We start from the raw sequence: 25,177 nt of genomic DNA, 5'->3' as shown, positions 1-25,177 counted from the left end.
GGAACTTTATTTTGCCCTCTTGCTTTTCATAAAGAATTCATATTATACTTTTTTCCTTCCCAGAATTTCGTAATTACTAATCATTTTAAGTGTCCATGTGAGTTTTAGAGAGGGTGGTTGAAGGGTGGCTGCATTCCTGGAAATACCCAGGAGTTGTTTAGGGAAGGGGAAGTTCATGTTCAGGAAGGAGTAATAAATATTTTTTGGAGGGGAAAATATCTAATGATAAAATGGTTTTCTAAAGTAATTATGCATTTCAGATGGAGGTGAATTGTTTAACACTAAAAGACCTGATCAATCCCAGGCAGGCCAGATTAGATTTTACAATTGAAGATGGGGAAAATGCACAAAAGGTAAGTACACTTAAATACCTTAATGTCTAACATATTAAGAAAAGTGATGTCTAATCCAATTTAGTGTTCCAGAGTACAACTTTTATTTGTATGTATAAGCATTTTAATAATTTTTGATGAGCCTAATAGAAGTATACTTTTTTTAAAAAATGGAGCCACCTAAAGCACTATTTTTTCAAATCTACTCCCACTCTTTGTGCAGTGGAAAGAGAGGTCAGGTTAGATGTAGTATTGGAGCCAACTTATATAAATCAAAGATATGTAGACATAGCAATCAGAAATTTGTAATACTTGCAGTTGTTAAGGGTGGTTTAGCTAATCTTTATAGAAATGTTAGCCTCACTTCCCAAGAAGATAGGCCATTGTACTTACATAAATGCTGGATTATCAAAATCCTGACATATATCTTCATACCAACAAACCAGTTGTAGAGACTGTCCCATTTGCCCTGTGAGAGCATGATCTGTGCCTACCATATGTGGCGACAAAGTGACCAACATACTCTTTGAATATTTTACAACACTATTGCTAGTTTTGTGCTGAGCCATTCATTCCCCCCCCCCTTTTTTTTTTGCATCCCTTGGAATTTGTGATACTGTATCAGCAAGAAACATTATCAAGTAAATTGGTCATAGCAGTATCTAAAATGTCACCTTACCCACATCAGCACAGTTGCACAAAGCAGCAAATGATCTTACCAAAAAGGTGTAATAGCTTGGTAACAATGAACGTCTGAGCACTTTTAGGCAGAGGCAAATACATATAACAAACCTAATTTTAGAAACTTTGAACATAAAGCTGTGAGTAGCAATTTCCTTAGGCATTGAACTTCTCTGGGATCCTGGTATTATTTTAGGTTTAAAATCAACAATGAATCTGGTTGCAAAACACCTGTGGTTATATGGATCTTTAAAGAATATTTAACAGCTATTAGCTTTGGATAGGTATAAAATTATATGTTTTTCCAGCATTTGATTTGATTTTTATTGGGAAAAGAAGAATACCAAAAATTTTAAAGAGGGCTTTTTTTAAAAAAAATTACCTAAGGCATTTGAGGGTAGAAATGTCCAGACTTTAAGATATGGTCAGAATTTGGGCTTTGGGAGTTTCAGAGCAAAAGTTTTTTTTTTTTTTTTTTTTTGTAATTAGGATTGTTCCACCTTGAAAGACTATGTATATGCTTATATATAGTCTAAGTCAGTGTGCTCCACGTCTATCCTTCTGGGTCTTTCTACTTATCAAATACTTTCAACAAGGACCCTTCTACTATAGTTACCCTCAGTAAGTACTATGTCCAGTTGCACTTTGATATTTTAATGGGTGTGCAGAAAAGTTCAAACCTCAGAAGAGGTTGGGAAAGTGATTAAAATGTTTGGAATAGAATACATAATCAAGGATCATTTTATCTCAGAGAGAATGTAAGAGATGGGAACAGAGTGCTTCCTCAGACCACGAGGCGTTTTTTTTCTTTACTTCCACATTGCTATAGAAGGAAGAAGGCTTTCTAGGGATGGTGGGGATTGGAGTCACAGAGACCCAAGTTTGATTTTCTGTTTTGTTTATTAGCTATGTAACCTCTAATTAAAGCCTGTTTTATTTGTTAGTGATTCAGTAGTTTAATGAGTCTCCTTATTTTTCTTAGTCCATTTTTTTTTTCCTTTAAAAAATTGGACCTAATAATAATAATACTGCTCCCACTGGGTTTTTATAAAGCACCAGTAGCACATACTCTTCACACTGTACTGAACTAAACTGATAGCACAAGGTGAATATGATGCAGGTCTGGCCCCTTGGTCATCAGAGACTTTCAGAGACCCAGATATAAAACTAGCAAACTGTACTATGATTTAATACAGTCCTGAAATAGGAGAGGGAACAAAGTGCCTTGGCAGACTAGAGGAGAAAGAAATAAATTCCTAAGAGTTAGAAAGTTTCACAGAGAAGGTTACATTTGGTTTAAGCCCTACTGAATGAGGAAGTTCAATCTATAAGAAAAAAAGAGCAAGTGAGATGGACGTTTCAGATAGAAGAAACAACATGAGGTTGGGTATTCAAGAAATCAGTGACCAGAAGCCAGTGATGCTCTGTTGTTCTCCCTGGAAATCCCTCTGAGGGATGGATACCTGGAATGATGTCCTGCTAGATCACTTGTCATTTAGAGGATCTTCTTCCTTGATGTCTATACATGGGTCAAGATCTATAAGTACTATTTAATACATGCTTCTTCTGACTACTCATGGAGAAACTTCTTTAAAACATAAATTCATTTTAACTTATTACCAAACTTACTACTTCCAGTTGTAGGATTTTAAATAAGACTCCCTTGTACCTTGGGGATGCAAGATCCTGTAATGTATCTGGCGATGGCAAAAGTAAAAAGTGGACATTTGGGGATGGAGAAGTGAATAATAAAGATTGAGCTGTTGGGAGGACTTGTGAAGTTACTAACACTTGAGCTAGGGGCATAGGCAGATAGATAGGAAGGGAGCTAGTAAATGAGCAGAAATGAGCAAGGCATGTTTGGTAATAATGCCCCGACTTAGCGGGCATGGCTGTTATAGTTATTCACATCTTTGGGGAGTGGTGGAGAAAAAAGGTGAGGTTAACTTGGAATATGTTTGTACGTGTGTGATTTACAGGTAGAAAAATATGTGCAGGAGGCAGCTGGTTTTCCGATACTGGAATTCATTGAAGGTCTAGCCTTGGAACCCAACTTGGGAATTGTTAGCATATAGGTTGACTTTCTAGTTGAACACATGAGATTGGGTGAAGCATCCCAGAGAGAGTAAATGTAAGGGAGGGCTAAGTGTGACTCCTGTAGTTTGTAAGAGCGAAAGAAGAAACCAGTGAAGTAGACTGAGACAGCATAGTCAGAGGTCTGAAGAGATCCAGGAGAAAAAGTATGGTATTTTCAGAAGCTAAGGGGTGGGAGTTTTATAAAGAGCCATCGACACTCATAACTGTTGAGGTCAAATAAGATATTTTACCATTGATGTGATTTGGCAGTTGAGAGGTGACTTGAGGGAGAGGCATGGATTGGAACTTACTATGGCGGTTTGAAAATGCCTGGGAGGAAGGTGGTAGAAAGCCCTCAGTGTGGATAACTCCTTGAAAGTGTGCTCTGGCAGGAAGTAGAGTTGTTGATCAATAGCCAGAAGGAGATATTTCCTGACAATAGTAGGATTTCCATAGGCAAAACTTGTCTAATGGCATTAAAGAGAACAAAATGTGTGAGAAACAGCTTAGATGAGATAAAGTTCAGGGCAGATTTAAAGTAAAGCAAGTGGACTGTTGGGGGAAACAATGGGCTGTGCATGAGAGGGAACGGAAAAAGAGGTTGGTCACATATAGTCAAGGGTCTTGACAATGCTTATGACTAGATATATTATTTGAGGTTGTGGTATGAAAGCTGTATTGTGACAAAACCAGAACTAGAACCAAGATCTTTCAACTACTGAGCCCTTTCTGTAGCAGCATACTGCCATTCAACCTGTCATCATAGCACAGGTACTGTTATTGATGATAATAATAAACATTCATATAGCACTTCATGGATGACAGTCCTTTTGTCTGCATTATCTGAGCTGATCCTCATGGCACCTCTGGCAAGTAAGCCAAGATACCTTACTTCCTTTTTGTCAGAAAACTGAAGGTCTATTTCATAGGTAACATTTCTAGGCTTACAGTTGAGAAAGTGATTTCTAAGATTTTGCAGGTTCAAGGCCTGAGGAAGGGAAAGGAAGGGTAAGTTACCAGGCCAGGTACTTTTGTCATTGCTACTTCTACCAGCCATTGAATTCAGTCCTGGCCTCCCAGGAAGTGGTGTGTCAACCCTCTCTCCAGCCAAGGTGATCCAGTTAAGGACTTACTGTTGGCATTGCTACCAACAGCTGGAGGAATGAATCACTGCTTCCTGCATAGATCTGGGCGCACCCCAGGCTCCTCTGCATAGCTAGGAGCCTTGCTAGAAAGCTCTTTAGATTAGTCTGAACCTCTTACTTAATGCATAAGGAAACTTGGGGCCAGACAGTAAACAATACGGAGCTGAGACGAACCAGATTGCTAAATTGCCATTCTAGACTCCTTTTCTCTGCCCTGTGCACTGTCAATATAACAAGATAAACAGGTGGAACAGGGTGTGACTAGATTGCAGTTGATGTCCCCTTGAGACTTCAGAACACAATATTCATGGCATTTTATAATTTTGATGTGGAAATATAAGACAGTCCTACCCGACCATGTGGACTAACTCTTCTACTTTAAGTATTAAACTGTAGTAAAAATATATCAAAGGATATGAAAAATAATCCATTCTGAATTTATCTCTCACTAGGGAAATAGTAGTAACTTACTGTCTCTGTGAGGACAGGTACTGTAGAGAAACAGAGTAGATCTCTGTCCACTCAGCAAGCCTGGGCAACACTTTACCATGACCATAATCTCTTGGAATAACTAGGTAATCAAAGCATAGTGTTCTTCGAGCACCTTGTTTCAGTCAGGTTTTTCGTTGCTGTGACCAAAAGACCAGTAAAGAAAAACTAGAGGAGAAAAGTTTATTTAAGGCTCATGGTTTTAGAGGTCTTGGTACTTAGATGGCAGACTCCATTGCTATGGACCTCAGGTGAGGTAGAACATCATGTTAGAAGGGTATGGTGGAGGAAAACAGCTCGAGACATGGTAATCAAGAAGCATAGAGAACTCTACTCACCAGGGACAAAATAAAAACCCCAAAGGTATGCCACCAGTGACCCGTTTCCTCCAGCCACTCCCCACCTGCCTGTAGTTATTGCCCAGTTAATCCATACCAGTGAATTATGCACTGATTAGGTTTAGGCTCTCATAACCCAATCATTTCACCTCTAACCTTTCTTGTATTATCTTACATATGAGTTTTGGGGAGACACCTCATGTCTGAACCTTAACACATTTGTAATAGGCAGGTCATTGTGCCACAAATTGTAAGGACCAAGCCATCTGGAACTGAGTCCCACAGGTGCACAGTCTCATTCCTGAGGCACGATTACACCTAGGAAGTTAAATAATAATGGGATTTGCTACATTATATTAACTCTAAGTGCCAGAATGAATGGTAATCAGGAATGAAAAAGGGGGAAAGGTAATAGCTAAGCTTCTTGAGTGTTAGAAACTACCTCGTAACACTTGAGGTTAGTATTTTTATGAAATTCATTTTCACTTGATGGAATGGAAGAATAGTGGGGTAAGGGAATGTGCCGCTTTCACACTGCTGAGTAGCAGCAGACGCCTGACAGGCTGGTTCTGGATCCTGTCAGCATTAACCTTTGCCATACTGCCTTTCCTGAGATGCTAGTGAGGATCAGTAGGCTTCTGAGTACCTTTTGTTTGAACTCTGAAAAAGATATCTTCCTTCCAATTTACACCCAGGACAAACTTAATTCTAGATGCAGAATTTCAGAAACTTCTGCTTTGAGCTGTTTCTTACATACCACAGAATAGGATTGTATGTGACCTCAGGCAAGTTATTTAACCTCTCTGTGCTTTAGTTTCTTCATCTGTAAACTAGAAAAAATAATATACCTATGCCTCAGGGTCAGTTGAGGAGTTGATACATGTATAGTACATAAAATAGGATATGAGACATAGTAAATATTCAGTAATCTCCTTCAAGAGTTCACTTTTAGAATTCTCTATCAGAATGGCTAACTATCAGGGACTAGTTAAAAGATAGATGGATAGATGCAGCCTTCTGGGGTTGGGGTGCTTACTGCTCTTATGCATGAGAAATCACCACTATCCACTCCCTTCCTGCAACCGTATATACGAGGACAGAACATCACCATGGCTAGCTGGCAGCTTCTACTGATCCAAGAAACAAGAGTTGCTTACAAACATAAACTCCAGTTTTTTCCAAGCAACGTTGCCTCTTCACAGTGTTGTTCATGTCTAGGAAAATACTTTTTAAACCACCAACCAGCCAAGATCCAAGCATGCAGTAGCTATAGAGTGATACCTGTACAAGAAAAGGAGTGACAGATATGTAATTAACCTTCATAATCATGTGAGTCACTATTGACAGGAAATGAATTCTACTATAGAAAGAACAGACTATCTCTGGCACTGAATGGCAAGAACATTTTAGGAGAAAGTTTGCTTTAATTACTTGGTAGTTCCAAATGTAGTTTCTGTGTGCTTAGTCCTTTTTCATAATGGACCCAAATTTAATATTTTTTTAGGATTATTACTTAAGTCTACTCAAAGTGTAATCTGGAGGCAGGTGGTAGTACATGAACTGCAAAAAAATAAAAACGAAATTTGTGAGTTGAGCATTTAGAAACCTTGATAGCAATTTGATACCATCTTTGGGACATCTGAACTATGGTCAGTGATCTCTTATTGATTAGGCTGTTGGTTGTTTTGAGTGACAAACTTAAGTAACAAATCACTTATGGTGAGAACTGCATATTAGTCCTATAAAGTAAGATCATATATCAGCATGTGGGAGTTTGGAAATTAAAAAAAAACAAAAACAAAAAAATTGGTCCTTTACCATGGATGGGGTGAGAAACACTGCTCTAGGAGAAGAACATTAAATAGCTCTCTAGGTTGGCTTAAAATGTATTTTGTTGGATGCATTTTCTGTAACTGTTCCTGCTACTAATTGCTATATTACAAAATTGAACTACAAAAGCATAATTGCTCTTAACTAGTTAATGCAAACTTCTAAGTAGAGTTTCCAGAAAATCTGGCGCTTAGAAGCAATGTGGACTTAACCCATATTGGCCTTCATCATCCTCAACTATTACAAGCATCTACAGGTTACAAATACATTCATGACTTGTCTTACAGAGAGGTCATGAAAAATATATTTAAAATAAGTAGATGATTATAATCCATTTCTCACTAGAGCCACAGTTCAATGCCCATAAAACCTCTGTCTAATTTTTGTTAATCCAATCCTGAATACCTTTCACTCCTAAACATATGGTACTGTTTGTCTTCCCAGGTCTTAGTAAATGGTGGGAATAAATTTCACTCTTGACTGTCACCTGTCCTTTCTCATACTTGCTAAAAGGTCTCTTTTTTTAAATAGGAGAATATATTTGTTGATCCATCAAGGATGGCCCCAAAGACTCCAATAAAAAATGAACCAATTGATTTATCAAAGCAAAAAATCTTCACTCCAGAAAGAAATCCCATTACTCCAGTTAAGCTTGTCGACAAACAACAGGTAGAGCCATGGACACCCACAGCTAACCTGAAGATGCTCATTAGTGCTGCCAGTCCAGACATAAGGGATCGGGAGAAGAAAAAGGGACTATTCAGACCCATTGAAAACAAGGATGATGCATTTTCAGACTCCTTACAGGTAAAAAGACTGTGCTCCGCTGGGCGTTGTTAGAACTCAAAAAATTTTACTTGTTTAATTAAAAAGTCAGAATACTTAGTTTCTCAGTTTCTGAAAAATGTCTTTATTTTTTTAATGTCTTTATTTCTACTTATATTTAAGCATATTTTTTATGCTGTAAATATCTTTATGTTTATTTAAACTTAAATCTTTTATTAATAGCTGTATTCTCAACCTATATCTTTTTTTGGTAATGAATGCTTTTTCTCCTTTGTATCATACTCCCTTGATCAGAACAGATTTTAAAATGATGTTTTTATTTAGTTGTAATGATTTTGATTTAATGAAGGAATTTAGTTTTAAAAAAAACTTTGAATTTTAATTTTGCTCGGATCTTAAGTTTAATAGTGTTGACTTGGGAAATCCCATTATGCTCATATATGATCAGTTCATTTGTTTTGGGCTTTATTAATGTTAAACCATCTTTAAATTGCCTGTTCTATGAAGAACCAGAATTGTAAAAGTAGCATGTCTATACTTAAAAAAAAAACAACAAAAAACTCTGGTTATTCATTGTTACTCTTACATCAAAACTTATCTCTAGATTTGTTAAGGAAAGTTACTTACAGATATTAGTGTTCTTAGTTATTTTTTCTCCTTTTGGTATATATTTTAAGCTATAAAATTTGCCAAAATTAAGAAAAAGATGTCCTGAATTTCAACTTGAAATTAATAGAACAAAATTAATTTGGTCTACTATGCATATCATTGCTTTAGTAGAACAGATTCTCTCATATAACTAGATGCACATCATACAGTTTTGAGAGTAATTCCTACATGCTTGAAGCTAGAAAATTTTCATAATTCCTCTTTTAAGTCTAAGCTATTTTTTGGCTTCCTTTCTATGTTATATTTGATGTAGAAAGCACAAGGAGCTTGTTTTCAAATCACCAGCTTCATGAGTGGGGGAAATGGCATAGTCTCTGTACTATAGTCTACTCATCTGCAGTATAGGAGTTGAGGGCCTGCCCTGGTTTAATTGGGATCATAAAAATTAAATAAAATTCTGTGCTTTTTGCTGTCAAAGGAATATAAATATTAGTTTGTTTTTTAAATTTTATTGACAAACGATAGAAAAGTAAAAATCATCCAATGGGAATTGTTATAACCTCTTTGAGAAGGTAACATAATTAATATCTACTTGCTATAACTAATTTTTAATGTGCCCCCTAAAACAATCAAATTTTTGGCTTTCAACCCAAACTTTATAAGGAGATTTTAACTGAACAGTCACTTGATGTGCTCGCTACTATTAGGAAGTAAGTGCCTAAAATTTGAGTGGCCTTAAAAGTATTTTAATATCTTTTAAAAACTGGTTCTTTATTGCCTTTTATAGACTGTTTGATCACTGAAGTACACTTATATTTGCAATATCTTTAGTATCCAGCAACCTACATCCCAGCCCCAAACCAGAACAGAATAACTTACATCTGAATAACCATTTTCCTTAATTTGTATTTATCATTTCTTTGCCATTTTAAAAATTACTCTATTACATGTGTGTGTTCCTATATAGTGTTTGGGTTTTAGGCTTTGTAAAATTGAAACTATACATAATAAACAGTCTTCTTTTTTCAATCAACATATCTCTTTAAGACTCATTCATATGTTTGCACACAGCTATAATTCTGTCATTTTCATTGCTGTGTAACTTTCCATTGCATGGATACACCATGATTTATTTCTTCTGTTGGAAGCCATTTGGGTTGTTTGAAGTTTGGGACTAATATGAATTATGAAGCTATGATATGCTTGTTAATGTCTCTTAGAATATATATACAAGCATTCCCTAGAGCAGTGGTTCTCAAAGTTGTCACTTCAATGTCCCCAAAGATTTTTTCAGAGGGTCAAAGATGGTCAAAACTATTTTCAAAATACTACCAAGATATTTGCCATTTGAAGTCTCATTGCCTCCTGAGTGTCTACTGAAACCTTCTAGTAACTACAAAATGTGGATATTGTGACAGATTGCATACAAAGCAAGCATGAGAATCTCATTCTTTTCTATGAAATCAGATACTAAAGGGATTTGAAAATATATATTATAAAACACTGATCTTTTCTCACTAAACACCTTAACTATCTCAGTTTTAATTTCTAATATGGTAGACATCAATAGAAAAACCCACATAAAAAGCTCTGTAGTATCTTCAGTAATTTTTAGGAATATAAAGGAATCCTGTGAACAAACTATTTGAGAACTACTATTCTAGGGTATGTATTGGGGAATTGCTAGGTCAATGGATATGAAAATGTTTATAATATAATGCCAGATTATTTTCTAAAGTACTGTTAGCTTTCACCACTAATATATAAGCATTTATTGATCCATATCCTCTGTGACACTTGAAATTATCAAACTTACTAATTTCTGCCAATATTGTTGTACAGTTTATATGTTACTGGGCAATTCATTTGCTTTTCCTAGATTATCCAGGAGGTTAAGCTTCTTTCCACATGATTGCTGGCCATGTTTTACCTTCAGTGCAGTGCCTATTTGTGTTCTTTGCCAATTTTTATCGTGTTTTTTTTTTTTATTGATTTGTAGGAGGTGATTATTGACACTAAACCATTATCAACTGTATGTGTTACACATATATTCTTTCAGCTTGGTAACTGTCTATTCCTTTTCTGTTGTTTCTTAATGGACAAAAGGTCTTAAGTTTAACATAGTCCTTGTATGTAAATCCTTTCTTTTAAGGCTGATGTTTTTATGTCTATTTAAAGAAATCCTTTCTATTCCAAGGTTAGAAAAATATTCTCCTTTGTCTATATGTGTAGTGAGTCGAGAATACAACTTCATGTTTCTGTGTGTATAATCACTTGTCTCTGCACCATTTATTTGTGAGTTCTTCCTTCCCTCAGTTAGCAGTGCAACCTCAGCCATATGTCAGATCTCCGTTTATGTTTGTTGTGTTTCTGGACTCCTTTCTGTTCCATTGGACAGTTGGTCCACTTTTATACTAAAAATTGTAAAGCAGGATCTTCAACTTATTTTTCTTCAAATGTATTATATGGCTATTCTTGGCCCTTTGGTCTTTCATATATACATTAAATTAGGTTTTAATTGGAATTGCATCAAATCTGTATATTAGCTTAAGATGAGTTAATCTACTTGTGGTACTAAATCCTCCTACCCATGAAGATAGTGTATTTCTCTTAAGTTTTAAGTATTCTCTCACATCTAAGTTATTTTAAGTTTAGTATTTTATGCAAATAGATTTTTCCAGAATTATTCCTAAAAACCTTATCAGTCTTGCTGGACTTGGTGGTGCATATTTGCAATCCCAGGTGCTTAGGAATCTGAGGCAAAAGAATTGGAAGTTCGAGGCTAGCCTAGATAACTTAGTGAAACTGTCTCAAAACAAAATTTTTAAAAAGGACTAGGGGTAGCTCACTGGTATAGCACTTGGTTAGCATGTGTAAGGCCCTGTGTTCAATCCCTCATACTGCCAATAGCAACAATAACCACAAAAATATTATCAGTCTTGTTGCTATTGAAAATTATATCTTTTCAAATTCATTTTCTGATGCTGTTATATAGGAATGCAGCTGATTTCTAAAATACATTGTCTTGTATTTAGCTTCTTTGCTAAATCTTTATTTTTAGTGATTTGGGATTTTTTTTTTAGCAGGCTGTCATAGCCATTCATATATTCTACAGAATGGAAATGAGGCTTATTCCTTTCTAATCCCTGTGCCTCTATTTCTTTTTCTTGTTCTCATGTGCTAACTAGGATCTCCAATATGGTGTGGAAGAGGAGCAATGAAAATGGGCATTCTTATCATTTTCCTGATTTTAAGGGAATGCTTCCAAGGTTTTCCTATTAATATAGATGCTTGCTTTGGGGTTTTTATGAATAGTCTTTATCGAAGTTCTCTCCTATTCCAAGTTTATAAGGACTTTTCTTAAAATCATAAATGAAATTTATCAAATGCTTTTTCTGAATCTTTTGAAATAATCAAATCACTTTTCTTCCTCTATCCATTCATTGAAACTTTTATTTTCTTGAACTTTTTCAAATGTGGGTTGATGAGACAATGCTATTGTATACTTGCAATTTAAAAAAAAGAATAAGAACAAAGATTATTATTTAATGACCCTTGTGCAGTTTCATCAACCTTTAGTTGATTGTAAAATGTACAAGTTAGGAAATTTAGTGCAGGTCAGTGCATCTCAAACTTACATGTCAATATGAATCACCCAGTATCTTACGAAAAGGCAGATTCTGGTGCAGCAGGTCTGGGATGAGGCCTGAGATTCTACATCTCCAACAAGCTCCTGGTGATGCTCATTCAGTTGTTTTCAAGGAGCATGCTAGTAGCAATGGTGTACCAAATAACCTATATATGATTACATTGTTTATTTAAAAATTTTTTAAATAGACTCATCCTTGTGTTGCAAAGGTGAACAGCTTCAGTCCACGGAAAGCAATAGGGAAAACATTAAGAAAATTATATTTAAAAATGTATTTTAACTAGAATCTCGGGTGGTGTGGATTGGGATGACCTCCCCACCCCCATTTGCCAGTACCAACCATAGTGATTTCTCCATTAGGATGTTAACCATGACATTTCCCTCCTCCCTTCTATGCCTTTTGTAGCTTGATGTTGGGGACAGTGCTGTGGACGAATTTGAAAAGCAGAGGCCAAGCAGAAAACAGAAAAGTTTAGGACTGCTGTGCCAGAAGTTTCTAGCTCGCTATCCAAGTTATCCCTTGTCAACTGAGAAAACTACCATCTCTCTAGATGAAGTTGCTGTCAGTCTTGGTATGTATCACCAGATTACCTAGAGGCCTGTCTCCAGTTTCAGTGGGAAACTGGTTTCCTTGGGCAGGCAAAAGGTTTCAGGTGGCCTCTTTTATTAACTAAAGAATGCTCTTTCCAAAAGGATGGGACAGAGGAGCAGGAAGAGCTTTGTTCATCACCATCAAATGTCTCTTCATTCTAGGAAGCATCCTAGTCCAAATAAAAATGCAGGGTTTTTTTTTTGGGGGGGGGGGCAGGGGGCAGTGTTTTAACCTTAAAAAATATATTTTTTTAAAGAGGCAACAGTTTTTGAGCCTTAGATTATAAATTAACATCTCATTTTATTCATTTATTTATTTTAATGTGATGCTGAGGATCGAACCCAGTGCCTCACACATGCTAGGCAAGTTTTCTGCCACTGAGCTACATCCCCAGCCCCTAACATCTCATTTTAAATTCATCTTCAGACAGACTCAGAAAATATTTAGAATTATTCTGTTTTGTATTTTTATTAATGTTTCTAAGAGATCCTACAGAAGTGGTTTTATTTCCTTTATATTTGAGAGCAAGAGCATTGTGTTTGAAACTGTATACCATGATATTCACAGCAAGCATGTCAAACAATAAAAAGCACATCTGGACATAACTCAAACAGTTAAACCTCATAACAAAGAAGAATACCCGTGTTCACGTGGCATGAGCATGTATAATGTGTGATGGGTATACAGGCTGTGATATATGTACAGCTGCTTCAGAATAGAGACCCCTAGTGGATATAGATTGTAGTTGGATTCAGGATGATCATGTTGGTAATCTTTAAAAATACAGAAATCACAATGATCTGAAGGTATAAGTGTACCCTTAAAAAATAAGATTTTACATACCAGGGAAAAATATTTTGAAGAAATCAGCTAAGTAGATAAATGACCAATGTTTTGTTTGTTTCTTAATCCTATTCCTTTTATAGCCCAGAAAAAAAATGTGCCCCAATAGATCAGTGTCAATCTGAATTATTCAAACTGATAGCTAAGAAGATGATTTTGGTTGCTGGAAACTGAGATAATGAGTAGACAGTGAGTTGTGGGGAAACTGTGAGCTGAGCTTTGAGTTAGATGGAGTAGATTTGAAGCCCAGCTCTTGAGGCTGTAAGAGCTTTAAAAAAGTTAATTAATCTTTTCTTGTCTATACCATAGGGACCACAGCAACAGAGACATTGCAAAGATGGGAATAATGGAATAACATGCCTAACTTAGTCCTTGGCATGGGTAGTTCTTGCTATTATATGGAACAGTTTCTACTCAGTTCTTACTAGATTGTTCCCTTCTCCCTGAGACCTGTCAGTCTCTATAACTAGGAAGAAGTAGAGTGCTGGGGTTAGGGATCTGTTTTGAAACCTAGAAGTATAATGCAATTTTCTCAGATTTCTGATAATCAAACAAGAAAATGAGCCAGGTGGACAGAGCCCCAGTGAAGAGCCCCTTGAGGCACAGGGTTCTGGAAAATAGTCTTACAGAAAATAAGGGTAAAATAATAGCTTATTCAGTGTCCTCACTGGAAGGGAAGTATCCAACTTCCATTCAGGGGTCTTAACTGATGTCACTGTAGAAAAAAGATGTTGGAGAAATTTGTTCCAGTTCCCAGAGAGGATGGAAGAGTGGACTTCTCTCATCTGGGCTGCAGATCATTCTGGAACAGAACTCCAGAGGGTTTTTTTAATCGCTTTCTAATGCCTGTAATTTCTGATCTGCCAAGTAAACATGCCATCCCTCTTCACATGAGTTTGGGAATGGGATCCCTTCCTAGAAGCTATTTCATTAGTGACCATCCTCTGGGGGTGAATCTAAACTCCCTGCTATACCTGGGTTACAAGCTGCAAAACCATAGTTTAATCAAGGATAAGCAGAACATTCAAATATTATTATTGCCCAGATTCTGGTACCATGTAGATCTGACACTGATATTATGGGTAAGAATTTAAAGAAGTGGGAATGACTTTTAGTAGAAAACAGCACAGCCTCTGAAACTATTTTACTAGGTTGAGAGTTATTCTCAATAAGCTCCATAGGGAACTAAACCAAGGGAAAGGTGGCAACAGTTGGTAATTCCTTAACTGTACAATTAATGTCATGACTAGCTCAATACAAATGAACAGGGGCTGTGGTTGTAGCTCATTTGGTAGAGCACTTACCTAGTATGTGTGAGGCACTAGGTTTATAATCCTCAGCACCACATTAAGAAATAAATACAATAAAGGTATTGTGTCCATCTACAACTTTAAAAAAAATTAAAAATACAAATGAAAAAGAAGGCTGAATGCTAGGGGGAACCTTTCTGAGAGAGCAAGCCCCCGGAGTAATCTACAGGTCTAAAGACCTGTGAAATGGACCTTTTTAGTGCATCAACCCCCAGTTAAAGATTGAAATTGTGAATGATTAAGCAGACAAGTAACTGCTAGGTTGGTTTTTTACCAATACTACCCGCTAAGCACCCTTTGTGCATAGATAAACATCTTATTCTCCAAGTGGTCAGGATCTTCTTTTATTTTGCCTGGGATGTCTAGCCACTAGATGGAGACTTAACAGCTTGTTATCAAATATGAAATAACAAAATAGCTGGGCATATGGCTGGCCCTGGGGTGTCTCACTTGCATTCACATGACATTTCTAATGGGAAGGTTTATAGATTGTCACACTCTAAACAAGATCTGTTAATATGTGAAAACACACTGGAATCAAGAACCAGGCACTTGTGGTCAAGGGGCTGCTGGCTGCTCCTGCCAGCACCTTCTTGCAGGCACCTGCTACCAAAGCCCAAGCTTCCGAGTAGGGCAGATTTTTCAGGGTCATGAGCTGAAATGTTCTGATGTGACTGTGAAGTGCCTCTGTGTACGTGTGATAGAACTTCCCCTCAGCTCCAGAATTTCCTTTTAATTTGGTGGCTTTCTCACATTAAATCTTTGAAGGGCCCAAAGCTATATTCACTGAGTCTGATCTGATTATATAACAGCTTCTGGCATGTGCAATGAAAGAGGGAATCTTTGTAGCTGGTCTGGTTTTTTGTAAGGCTTTTGTTACGGATACTTAGATGAGAGCAAAAAAGAACAGTGGGCCTGGGGGCCTGTTGCACAACAGAATGAGTCCTAGACATGAGACTTTTTTAAAAATCTGTTTCTACTATGACCTCTTATGTTAGCAGGGATTTTAGGTTATCTCTAATGCTATGTAAAATATTTAGAGAAAATTAACACCAACTGGTGACCCTTTACATTTATGGTCACATTTAATCCTTGTCATTTTATGAGATAAATTCCAAGCCACAGAAAGGTTAAATAACTTCCAGGATCACCCAACTAGTAAGGGATAGATCAAGGATTCAAATCCAGGCAGTCTGACCCAGAGCCCTCCACAGTGATTATTTTCGGTAATTCAGTGGATAGCTCATAATCTTAGCTACTTCAGTAGTATAGGGAAAGTGGGAGGAAACTGATGAATTGCAGAATTTCAGTGGTCACCCTGTCTGTGCTTCATTGTTGGACTGCTTGGCAGGATATGGTAAAAGAGAACACAGGGAGTGTTGTCAGTAGCCATGACGAGAAAAAGGAGACTCATGTTCTTCCAGCCCTGGATATAGCTTCCTCTAGCCATTTGAAAAGGGTACCCAAAGCCCTTTTACCATTCACTTGCTTCACTGGGCCATTAAGAGTTTTCAAGGTTAGCTAGGCATGGTGTTGCACATCTGTAATTTCAGCAACTTGGAAGGCCAAGACAGTAAGATTGCAAGTTCAAGACTAGCCTCAGCAACTTAGCAAGGCCCTAAGCAACTCAGTGAGACCCTGTCTCAAAATAAAAAATAAAAAGGGCTGGGGGTGTGGCTCAGTAGTAAAGACCCCTGGGTTCCATCCCAAGTACCCCTCCTCACAGAAAAGAAAGTTTTCAAGGTTATATTTTCACATCATTCAAACCCTAAGAAAGGATTGTCCAATAATAATGTGGCAGTTGTTAGTTTATTTTATAGTCTGTATAATTGGGAATATAAGCCACAATCATCCATCCATTCATCATTCATCCTGTAGACATACTGTTATGCATATTATTCAGTACTACCAATTCAATATGTACAAATATTTGTGTGGTTATCCTGATGGGTCTAAAGAGTAGGTGCTATACCATTATGTCACGCAGATGGAACTATTCACCATCTTGAGGAGGGTGTTCTAGATTAGATCTGTTTGAGGACTGCATCAAAAGAAGAAAAAAATTCTGTTGCTTGCATCCTTACAGGTTGAATTTATTGATCATTCACATCTGATGGGCATTACATTGGGCACCATACAAAGTAGTTCCCAGACTTGGTCCATGTTCATCTGCATCATGTCTGTTTGCTTCTGTTTTTCAAACAGGTGTGGAAAGGAGACGCATCTATGACATTGTAAATGTGCTAGAGTCACTGCATCTGGTCAGCCGGGTGGCCAAGAATCAGTATGGCTGGCATGGACGGCATAGCCTGCCAAAAACCCTTAGGACCCTCCAGAGACTTGGAGAGGAGCAGAAATATGAAGAGCAGATGGCCTACCTGCAACAGAAGGAACTGGACCTGATGGATTATAAATTTGGAGAACGCAGAAAAGATGGTTGTCCAGATTCCCAAGATCAACAGTTACTGGATTTCTCTGAACCTGACTATCCCTCTTGTGAGTCCATTGTAACCTCATGAATAATGGCAGAAAGAGCGATGATCTTTTCTGCTCACTAGTAGAATGAGAAGTGCCAGATTGATAACCCAGAGAAAAATGTCCCTTTATTTTTTACTGAAGAAAGGGAGACAGATGGCTTCCCAACTGGGCCATCAGCACCGCACCTGACTTAAAATCAGTCTGGTGGAGTTCACTTGGTATTTGGCATGTCTGGACCATGGATCATGTAGTGCTCCCCGTTATAGATTGATGGGCCCATTCTGTTTTCTTTTTATGATAATTTATTTTGAAGTTATCTTCTCAATTTTTTAATTATATGTTGGAGTAGATTACATAGAAGAGAGCCTCATTAACAAAGTATTGGTAAAAAGGTAGACAACCCTCTCCTTCATTTTGTACAGAATTTAAAAAATTTATATCTGCATTGTTCTCGTTTTTCCGCAACTAGTATTTTTTTCCCCATATTTGCCATTGATCTTCATCATTCTCACTCTCCTTCTCGTTGGCAAGATGACAAAGCATGAAAAAAGGGTGGGCTTGGTTTTCATTAGATTCACTAAAAGTCAGGCCTTTTAGTTGCACCCCACGAGGCAGCACTTATCCTTCCGCAGCTACCTGCCAGGGGTGGTTTACCTGCCATCCACAAGGCACACATCTAATGAGTCTGTTTATATAGATCTTATCTGTTCCCCTGTTTCTGAAAACTCTTGAATAGGATTCCTAACTATATTTTTAGGGTATATTTTTTATATTGTGAGCACAAAGAAAGAAAAATGGAGTTCTTGCCTTTGAGAGGAGAGTTGACGTTCTGTAAACAGTTCCTGATCCTTACCCTCTCTTTTTATCTGTCTACAAATCTGTTCCTTCAGGAAAATTACCATATAGATTCTGTTTTATAACATATAAGTATAAAGTGTTAAGAGCAGTTTTAAATACACGTAAGAGGTTATGCATATGACAGAGTGATTTTATAGGCCATAAGAAAATCCTTATTTCTTTATGAGCTGATATTTGTGATGTGTGTCCTGTAGGCTTCTGCCTGTGACAAGGATGATCCTTCCATATGCTGGTGGCATTGGATAGTTATGGCAAACAACTATCCAATGATAGTCTTTCATGTGGTAAATTCCATGTTTTGATGTTCTTGTTTCCTCCCCTGTGTAGCATCTGCAAACAGTAGAAAAGATAAGTCTCTGAGAATTATGAGTCAGAAGTTTGTCATGCTGTTCCTTGTCTCCAAAACCAAGATTGTTACTTTGGATGTGGCTGCCAAGATACTGATAGAAGAAAGCCAGGATACCCCAGATCATAGTAAATTTAAAAGTAAGAATTTTCACCTCGATCCATTTAAGCACAAAAGGGTGGTATTTCATATGTTGGTATCTTCTACCTCTGAGATTAAAAAATATACATACTATTTTTGAGGAATGTGCTCATAAAAGTACTTTTGCTGTGAGAATTAGCTAGTCACATAATTGAATTTCCATTAAATTCCTGTCAAAAGCCTTTTCCTCAACTGTTACAGGGTACAGTAGATGCAGAATGCCATCCCAAGAACAACGGTCAGGGAGGGTATGGATTACTTTGCATTTCTCTTTAGAGACAGAATATCTGAGTTTTCTTTCCCCTTTTTTCCCCACCCCCTGCCTACTCTTCTGAAGGGTGGAGATGAAAGTTGTCTACAGGTAAGAAACAGAGGAATGGTCAGGGCCTGGGTGGTGGGACGTGGCTGCTGGACAGGTAGAGATTTTCCAGATGACACACTTAATGCCATCCTCCTTATTGAGCCAGTGCCCTGGGCTCCTGGCAGTCCTTTCAAGCTGGGAAATCATGAGCTTATCATTTGCTAGCTTCTACCTGTTTTCCCCCACCAAACTAGGATGATGGCTACCTTGTGGGTGAAATGCCTGGATAAAATCCAAATCTGTTAGGATGATGGTGAAAACTTGATATTTTTAGACAATAATCCAGTGCCTTTGCTTGATCTGAGTCCTGAAGTCAGGTGGATTTCATACCTGTTAAATTTCTTGAATAGAAATACTTTATGGTTTTTCCCCTAATTTCTGCATTTTTCAAAGGTCTCTCCCCAAACCGTAAGATTCAGAGAACACACTGCAGCGTGGTCAGAATGCCAGATGAGGAGCTGCTGTCTTTAGCTCAGTTGTACCTCATGACATTGAGTTCCTGTGTTCCCAGGAGTGCAGCCGTGTAGGAAGCCCTGGGGAATCCCTGTCATTTTTATAGGCCAGCTCCCTAAGAAGCAGGTGCCACAACCTCTTGCTGGGAGAAAACTCAGGACAAGCTCTTGATGTGCCACATATCAGAATTACATTTATTAAGCCTTTAATCATGTCCTCCCATGGTGTTTTTGCAATCACAGTGCTCCCTGCCTGTCACCAGATGCTCTCTTCTAAGAGGTGTGAAGCTGTGGAAATGGAAGGACATAGTGACCTTCCTTGAATATTTGTCTTCATACACATCCAATGCATAAATCTTGGGTACTTTCATGATAGAGCCATTAGTCTCATCCTACCCCACTCCTTTTGAGGTTTATTTGATATCTGAAAAACATTACCTGTCACATAAACTGAAATTTAATGGTGTCACAGAAGGGATGACCATAATTGTGTTTTATATCTTCAAGCAAAGGTACGACGCCTCTATGATATAGCCAATGTTCTGACCAGCTTGGCTCTGATAAAGAAAGTGCATGTAACAGAAGAGCGAGGCCGTAAACCAGCCTTCAAATGGATCGGGCCTGTGGACTTCAGCTCCAGTGGTAAGGAGGCATGGTTTTGCTAGGGATCTATTTTTATTATAATCCCTAATTCCTTTTCCAAGTTGTCATCTACCACACAGTGAAATTGATCTTCTTTTCTCAATAATCCATGTGACATACAAAATTAGGGTAGTGATTTCACTCATTTTATTAGCCTAAAAATGGTATGTACTGGTTGGCTCACAGTAGTAAGGGAACTAGAAGCTTATAATCATGGGCATGTCTACAACTATTAAATTACAGCTTTTGCTGGGTGTAGTGTTGCATGCCTCTAATCCCAACAACTGAGAAGGCTGAGACAGGAGGACTGCCCACTTAGCAATTTAGTGAGACCCTGTCTCAACATAAAAAATAAAAACTGCTACTAGGGATTATCTTGGTGGTAAAGTGTCCCTGGGTTTAGTCCCTCCAGAAATTTAAAAAATAAAAATTTTAAAAAATTACAGCTCTTCATAATTTTTTATTTTGTTCTGGAGCTTTTACCTGGAAGTTTGGGAGTAAGAATTTAAAGTGATGCTTCTTTTGAACTCTGGTTGTTTCTATATTAGCAGAATAAAACATTATTTTTCAGTGAAATCCCAAATAATGTAAAAACTATGTCAGTTACTATTGTAAATCTAATATATGGTAAGATTGCTTCTAAATGTAATATGGATATAATGAGCCCTTTTGTAATTGATCTGAAAAGTTACAAATGTCATAATTTTAACTAAACTGATGGGAAAGGTGGTATTATCTTCTGCTTATTGCACAGGTAATATCTAAGCAATCAGGGATTAGATCCTACTGCAATAGATATGCCTGGGAAAAAGCCATTAAAGTTATTTTTAAATTATCCTTTCAATTTTGGCTTTAGTGGTATAAATTCATGCCACTTAACTCAGGCTTATAAAAGATATCATTCTCTACCTCACTTGTTAAATACACATTATTCACTTAGGAGCTAGATGAAACCTCTTAAAATCAAGTATAATTCAACACACCAAGTACTTAGTAAGTATGGATTGTGCTGATTACTGTCCTACTTGCTATGAGAAATTTAAGATGTTTGTGATGCAGTCCCCGCCTTCATGATATATACAACTTTGCCATTTTCTGCTTCTCTGCCTTTGGCTTCTGTTCTCTTCACCTGTGAAACCGTCTGCTTTTCAACATTAATAGGTCACACATCACTTAACAGGCACATGTTCAGAAAAATGTGTTATTAGGAGATTTCATCATGGTACACAAACTAAGACTACTATAAAGTCACTAAGCAATATGATCTCATGAGACCACGGCTGTATAATATGGTCTGTCCTTGATCCAAGCATCTTCAAATGGCATGTGACTATATTCTACTCAGCCTTCAAGATCTGGCTCAGTTATTAACTCTTCCCTGATGTTTTCTCTAATCACCCAGAGCAGACTATCTCATTTTAGCAACTGCAATTTAGTATTGTGTTGTTTTACTTGATGAAGTTGATACTGTGGGTTTTCTCTTGCCCTGCACATTTGGGGCCAGACATCATTATTCATCTTGCATCACCTCATAGTACTAAGAACAGTGCCTTGATTATGTTAGTTGACTAATAAGCTTCTAGAGAAGGTGCATAATTCGCATATGTAAGAGGATACAGGTTCAGTTCTGATAGACTCTTAGGTTTTAGAGGGGTGAAAAAATAGCATATGTGAGAATAAATCTGGGATGTGCTGGAGAGATGAGCCACTCTGACTTAAATGCAGAGAGTAGGATTAAGAGTACATGAGATAAAGGCTGGGGCTGGGGCTCAGTGGTTGAGTGCTCGCCTAGCACATGCAAGGCACTGGATCTGATCCTCAACACCATGTAAAAATAAGTAAATAAAATACAGGTTAAAAAAAAAAAGAAAGAAAAAAAAGAGTACATGAGATAAAATATAATCAGATGGGACCATACTTTTGGAAGGCCTTAAAAGTTAGGCCAAGAAATTTGCACTAGATATAATGAGCAGAAGTGATCAGGATTCCTTGAATATAGAGATTAACAGAAAGGGCTAAAAGTGTTGATGCCTTGAACAAAATTATCACTGGGGAGATGAGCTGGTATAGAGAAACCAAGAGTTCATGTTCACAACCAGTGGGACAGCTGCTGAGAGAACTCTGATCTGATGTGGAGAAAACAGTTTGGCATCAGGTCGGGAACCTCAAAGTGAACCAGTATTCTCTGACCTTCAGAAACCTGGTTATCTTTCTCTATTCCCTGGTTCCATTACTAATAACATCATCAAACCAGCAATCAAGTCTGGAACATCAAGTCACCTTTGATTCCTTGACTCACTTTCCTTCACCCCTAGAGTAGCAGTTCATCAGGGTTAAATTTCATAAATATGTCTTCTTGTCTTTCCCACCAGTATGGCACATTTGATATAGATATAGGTGTTTTAGTTTTAACTGCTTTATTGAGGGGTCATTGGCATATAATAAATAGCATGGAGTTAGTTACAATTTGATAAGTTTTTGAAAATGTAAAACTTATAATGCCCCTGTGAAGTGATCACAAAACTGAGTATATCCATCACCTATTACCCTCAAAAGTCTTTTCTGCTCCTTTGTATTTCCTCCCTCCTGGCCCTCATTTCCATCCTTAGGCAACCACTAATCTTCTTTTTGCCTCTCTAGGTAGGTTTGTTAATGTTTCTAGAATTTTTTTTTTTTTTTACAAATGAATTATGTATAGTTGTTGCCCATTATTCACAGATACCATAGTTGTGAATTTATCTGCCCAGTAAAATTTATTTGTAACTCCAAAGACAACACTCATTGGCATTGTCACAGTCATTTGTGGATGTGCAGAAAATTTGAGTTTCCCAGTACACACCTTGGTTGAACAAGATTCCTTTTTTTAGTTTCGGTCTTTGTAGTATCACGTTTTTATATTTTTGTGCTTTGTGTTAATGGTTTTGTTACTTAAAATGGCTCCCAAGGGTGATGTAAGCAAGATGGCTAACTAGAGGTGACTACTGCACTTTCTTTTTCACACAAGAATCAAAACAAAGAAAAACAGCTATTTTACTGGAGTGCTGCGTGGGCAGAAACATTGTGGAGCACAGAGATACATACCCATCTAAAGAAGGGAACTGAGCACACTGCATTTTTCATCCAGTCTCTCCAGATCAATCCTGAACCAAGGAGGACTTTGCTCAGCAAGGAAAGAAAAAACAAAGAGGCTCTGAGTCCAGTTTGGAAGCTACCAGGTTACACTGCCTGGCCCTTGAGAAAGAACCCAGCCCATGTTGTGCTATTCCCTGCTGAGTGCCCTCTTAAGACTCTACCACCCAGGATTCTAGAAAGTTGCCTCTGGCAAATCAGCCACCTAAGCCCTATGAGCCAGCAGGGTAGCTCCACTTACCCTCCCATATCCCTAGGAGACACTTGGGCAGCCCACCCTGAGTGACTCTGCCCTGCAAGGGTCATTGGGAGATCATGAGGTGGCCTTGCCCATGCTCCTGCTGCTCTGAAATCAGATAGACACCTTCAATCTCAGGAAGCAGCTGTGAAGCATGTGCTGAGTAGCTTTGTCTGCAGAGCCCCTGGAAGAGTTGAATGTCCTTGCCTACCCATGCATGATCCTGAGAAGCAGCCTTCCCTAAGTGGCCCAGCCTATCAAGGGTTCTGGAAAACAGCCAAATACCCCCTTCCCACTAGTCCCTGGAAGGAGCTAGGCAGTTTACCCTGAGCATTTGGTTTCTAGAGATCTTGAGAATTCATCTGCATAGCCCTCAGACAATGGGCACAGTTTTGGCCCATTGGTGAGGCCTACCCCCATGCAATCCTCAGACACTGACAGGTACCTTGTTACCAGGCACACTGTGCTGTACTCATGTGAGTCCACAATGGTAGCACTCTTTCCATGCAGCCTGTAGAAACTGATGGGTATTCAGAGCTGCCAGAAAACAGGCCCCACCTAAAATATCTGATCCCAGCTGGTAATGCAAGCCTACAACCTCTGCAGCCTAAGCCACTGAATCAGGTGCAGACAATGCTGATGTTGATTACAGCTAAAGAAGCTGCACAAACACTGCAGTATAACATCTACCTGGAATCAAAATCAAAATAGCCTGTCCAAGGTCCTAAGACATATGACCAAGAGAAAATCTGTTACTCTGAAAGCCACCCAATAAAATTGATAGTCACTTCATCAATCAAGTGCACAAATATTAAAATAAGGACACAGGAAGTATGGAAAACATAAAAGGTAATATGATGTCTACAAAGAAACAGATGCTATATAAAGGGAAATCAATAGATTGCCTGACAAAGAATTCAGAAGAATTATTTAAGAAACTTAATGAGAAAAGAGAATACAGACAGACAATTCAATGGAATTAAGAAGATCATCACTATGAACCAAACTAATTTGGAACTAAATAACTGAAGTTTAAAAAAAAAAAAAAAAAAAAAAAAACAAAACATGGTTAAGAGCTAAACAGCATAACAGATCAGGCAGAAGAAAGGATTTCTGAGCTTAAAGAAAGGTCTTTTGAAATGACCTAGTCAAATTTAAAAAACATTTTTTTAAAGCCTCTTAAGATTTATGAGATACCATTAAGCAAGTCAGTAGAAGGGGAAAAGGCATACAAAACTATTAAATGGAGTAATTGCTATAAACTTTCTAAATCTTAGAAGACAGACTATCCACTTCAGGAAACTCAAAAAAAAACCTTACTACATTTGACAAAATAAGAGCCTCTCTGAGACAAATTGTGGATATATATGCACCTAACACTGGATCACCCAATTATATAATGTTGATTATTAGATATAAAAGGAAAAATGGACTGTCATACAGTAATAGTGGGAGACTTAAAATAAATAAATAAATCACTTTTATCACTGAAAATAGTATCCACTTGAATCAACAAAGCAACTTTAGAATGGAACACTACTATAGACCAGGAGCCAAATAAAATCAGATGGAAAAAGAAGACATTACAACTAATAACAAATATATATGATCACTGGGATCCCATATGACCAAATATATGCCAACAAATTGAAAACCTTAAAGAAATGTACAAATTTCTAGACAAATATAACCTATAAAAATTAAACTGTGAGGACATAGAAAATCTGATAACAAGTAACAACAATGAATCAGTAATAGAAAGTCTCCCATCAGAGAAAAGCCCAGGACTGGATGATTTCACTTCTGAATTTTACCAAAAATTTAAAGAAGTAATGCCAATTCTCTATTCCAA

The 25,177-nt window shown here is 37.5% G+C and overlaps 1 protein-coding gene across 1 annotated transcript in view; it reads left to right on the top strand.

Annotated features, from left to right (window-relative positions):
• The first annotated feature begins 260 nt into the window (after positions 1 to 260).
• The window catches only part of E2f7 (E2F transcription factor 7), a 39,694-nt gene continuing 14,777 nt past the window's right edge, over positions 261 to 25,177 (top strand). The window contains exons 1-6 of the mRNA XM_076853135.1: positions 261 to 353; positions 7,423 to 7,698; positions 12,342 to 12,507; positions 16,886 to 17,176; positions 18,344 to 18,502; positions 19,824 to 19,958. Coding sequence (XP_076709250.1) covers positions 261 to 353; positions 7,423 to 7,698; positions 12,342 to 12,507; positions 16,886 to 17,176; positions 18,344 to 18,502; positions 19,824 to 19,958 — 1,120 coding nt within the window. The remainder of the gene's footprint in view (positions 354 to 7,422; positions 7,699 to 12,341; positions 12,508 to 16,885; positions 17,177 to 18,343; positions 18,503 to 19,823; positions 19,959 to 25,177) is intronic.

Source organism: Callospermophilus lateralis, chromosome 4 (genome assembly GCF_048772815.1).
Source record: "Callospermophilus lateralis isolate mCalLat2 chromosome 4, mCalLat2.hap1, whole genome shotgun sequence".
Lineage (NCBI taxonomy): Eukaryota > Metazoa > Chordata > Mammalia > Rodentia > Sciuridae > Callospermophilus > Callospermophilus lateralis.
Note: the sequence above shows the minus strand (reverse complement) of the source record. Positions and strands in the feature narration are given on the sequence as shown.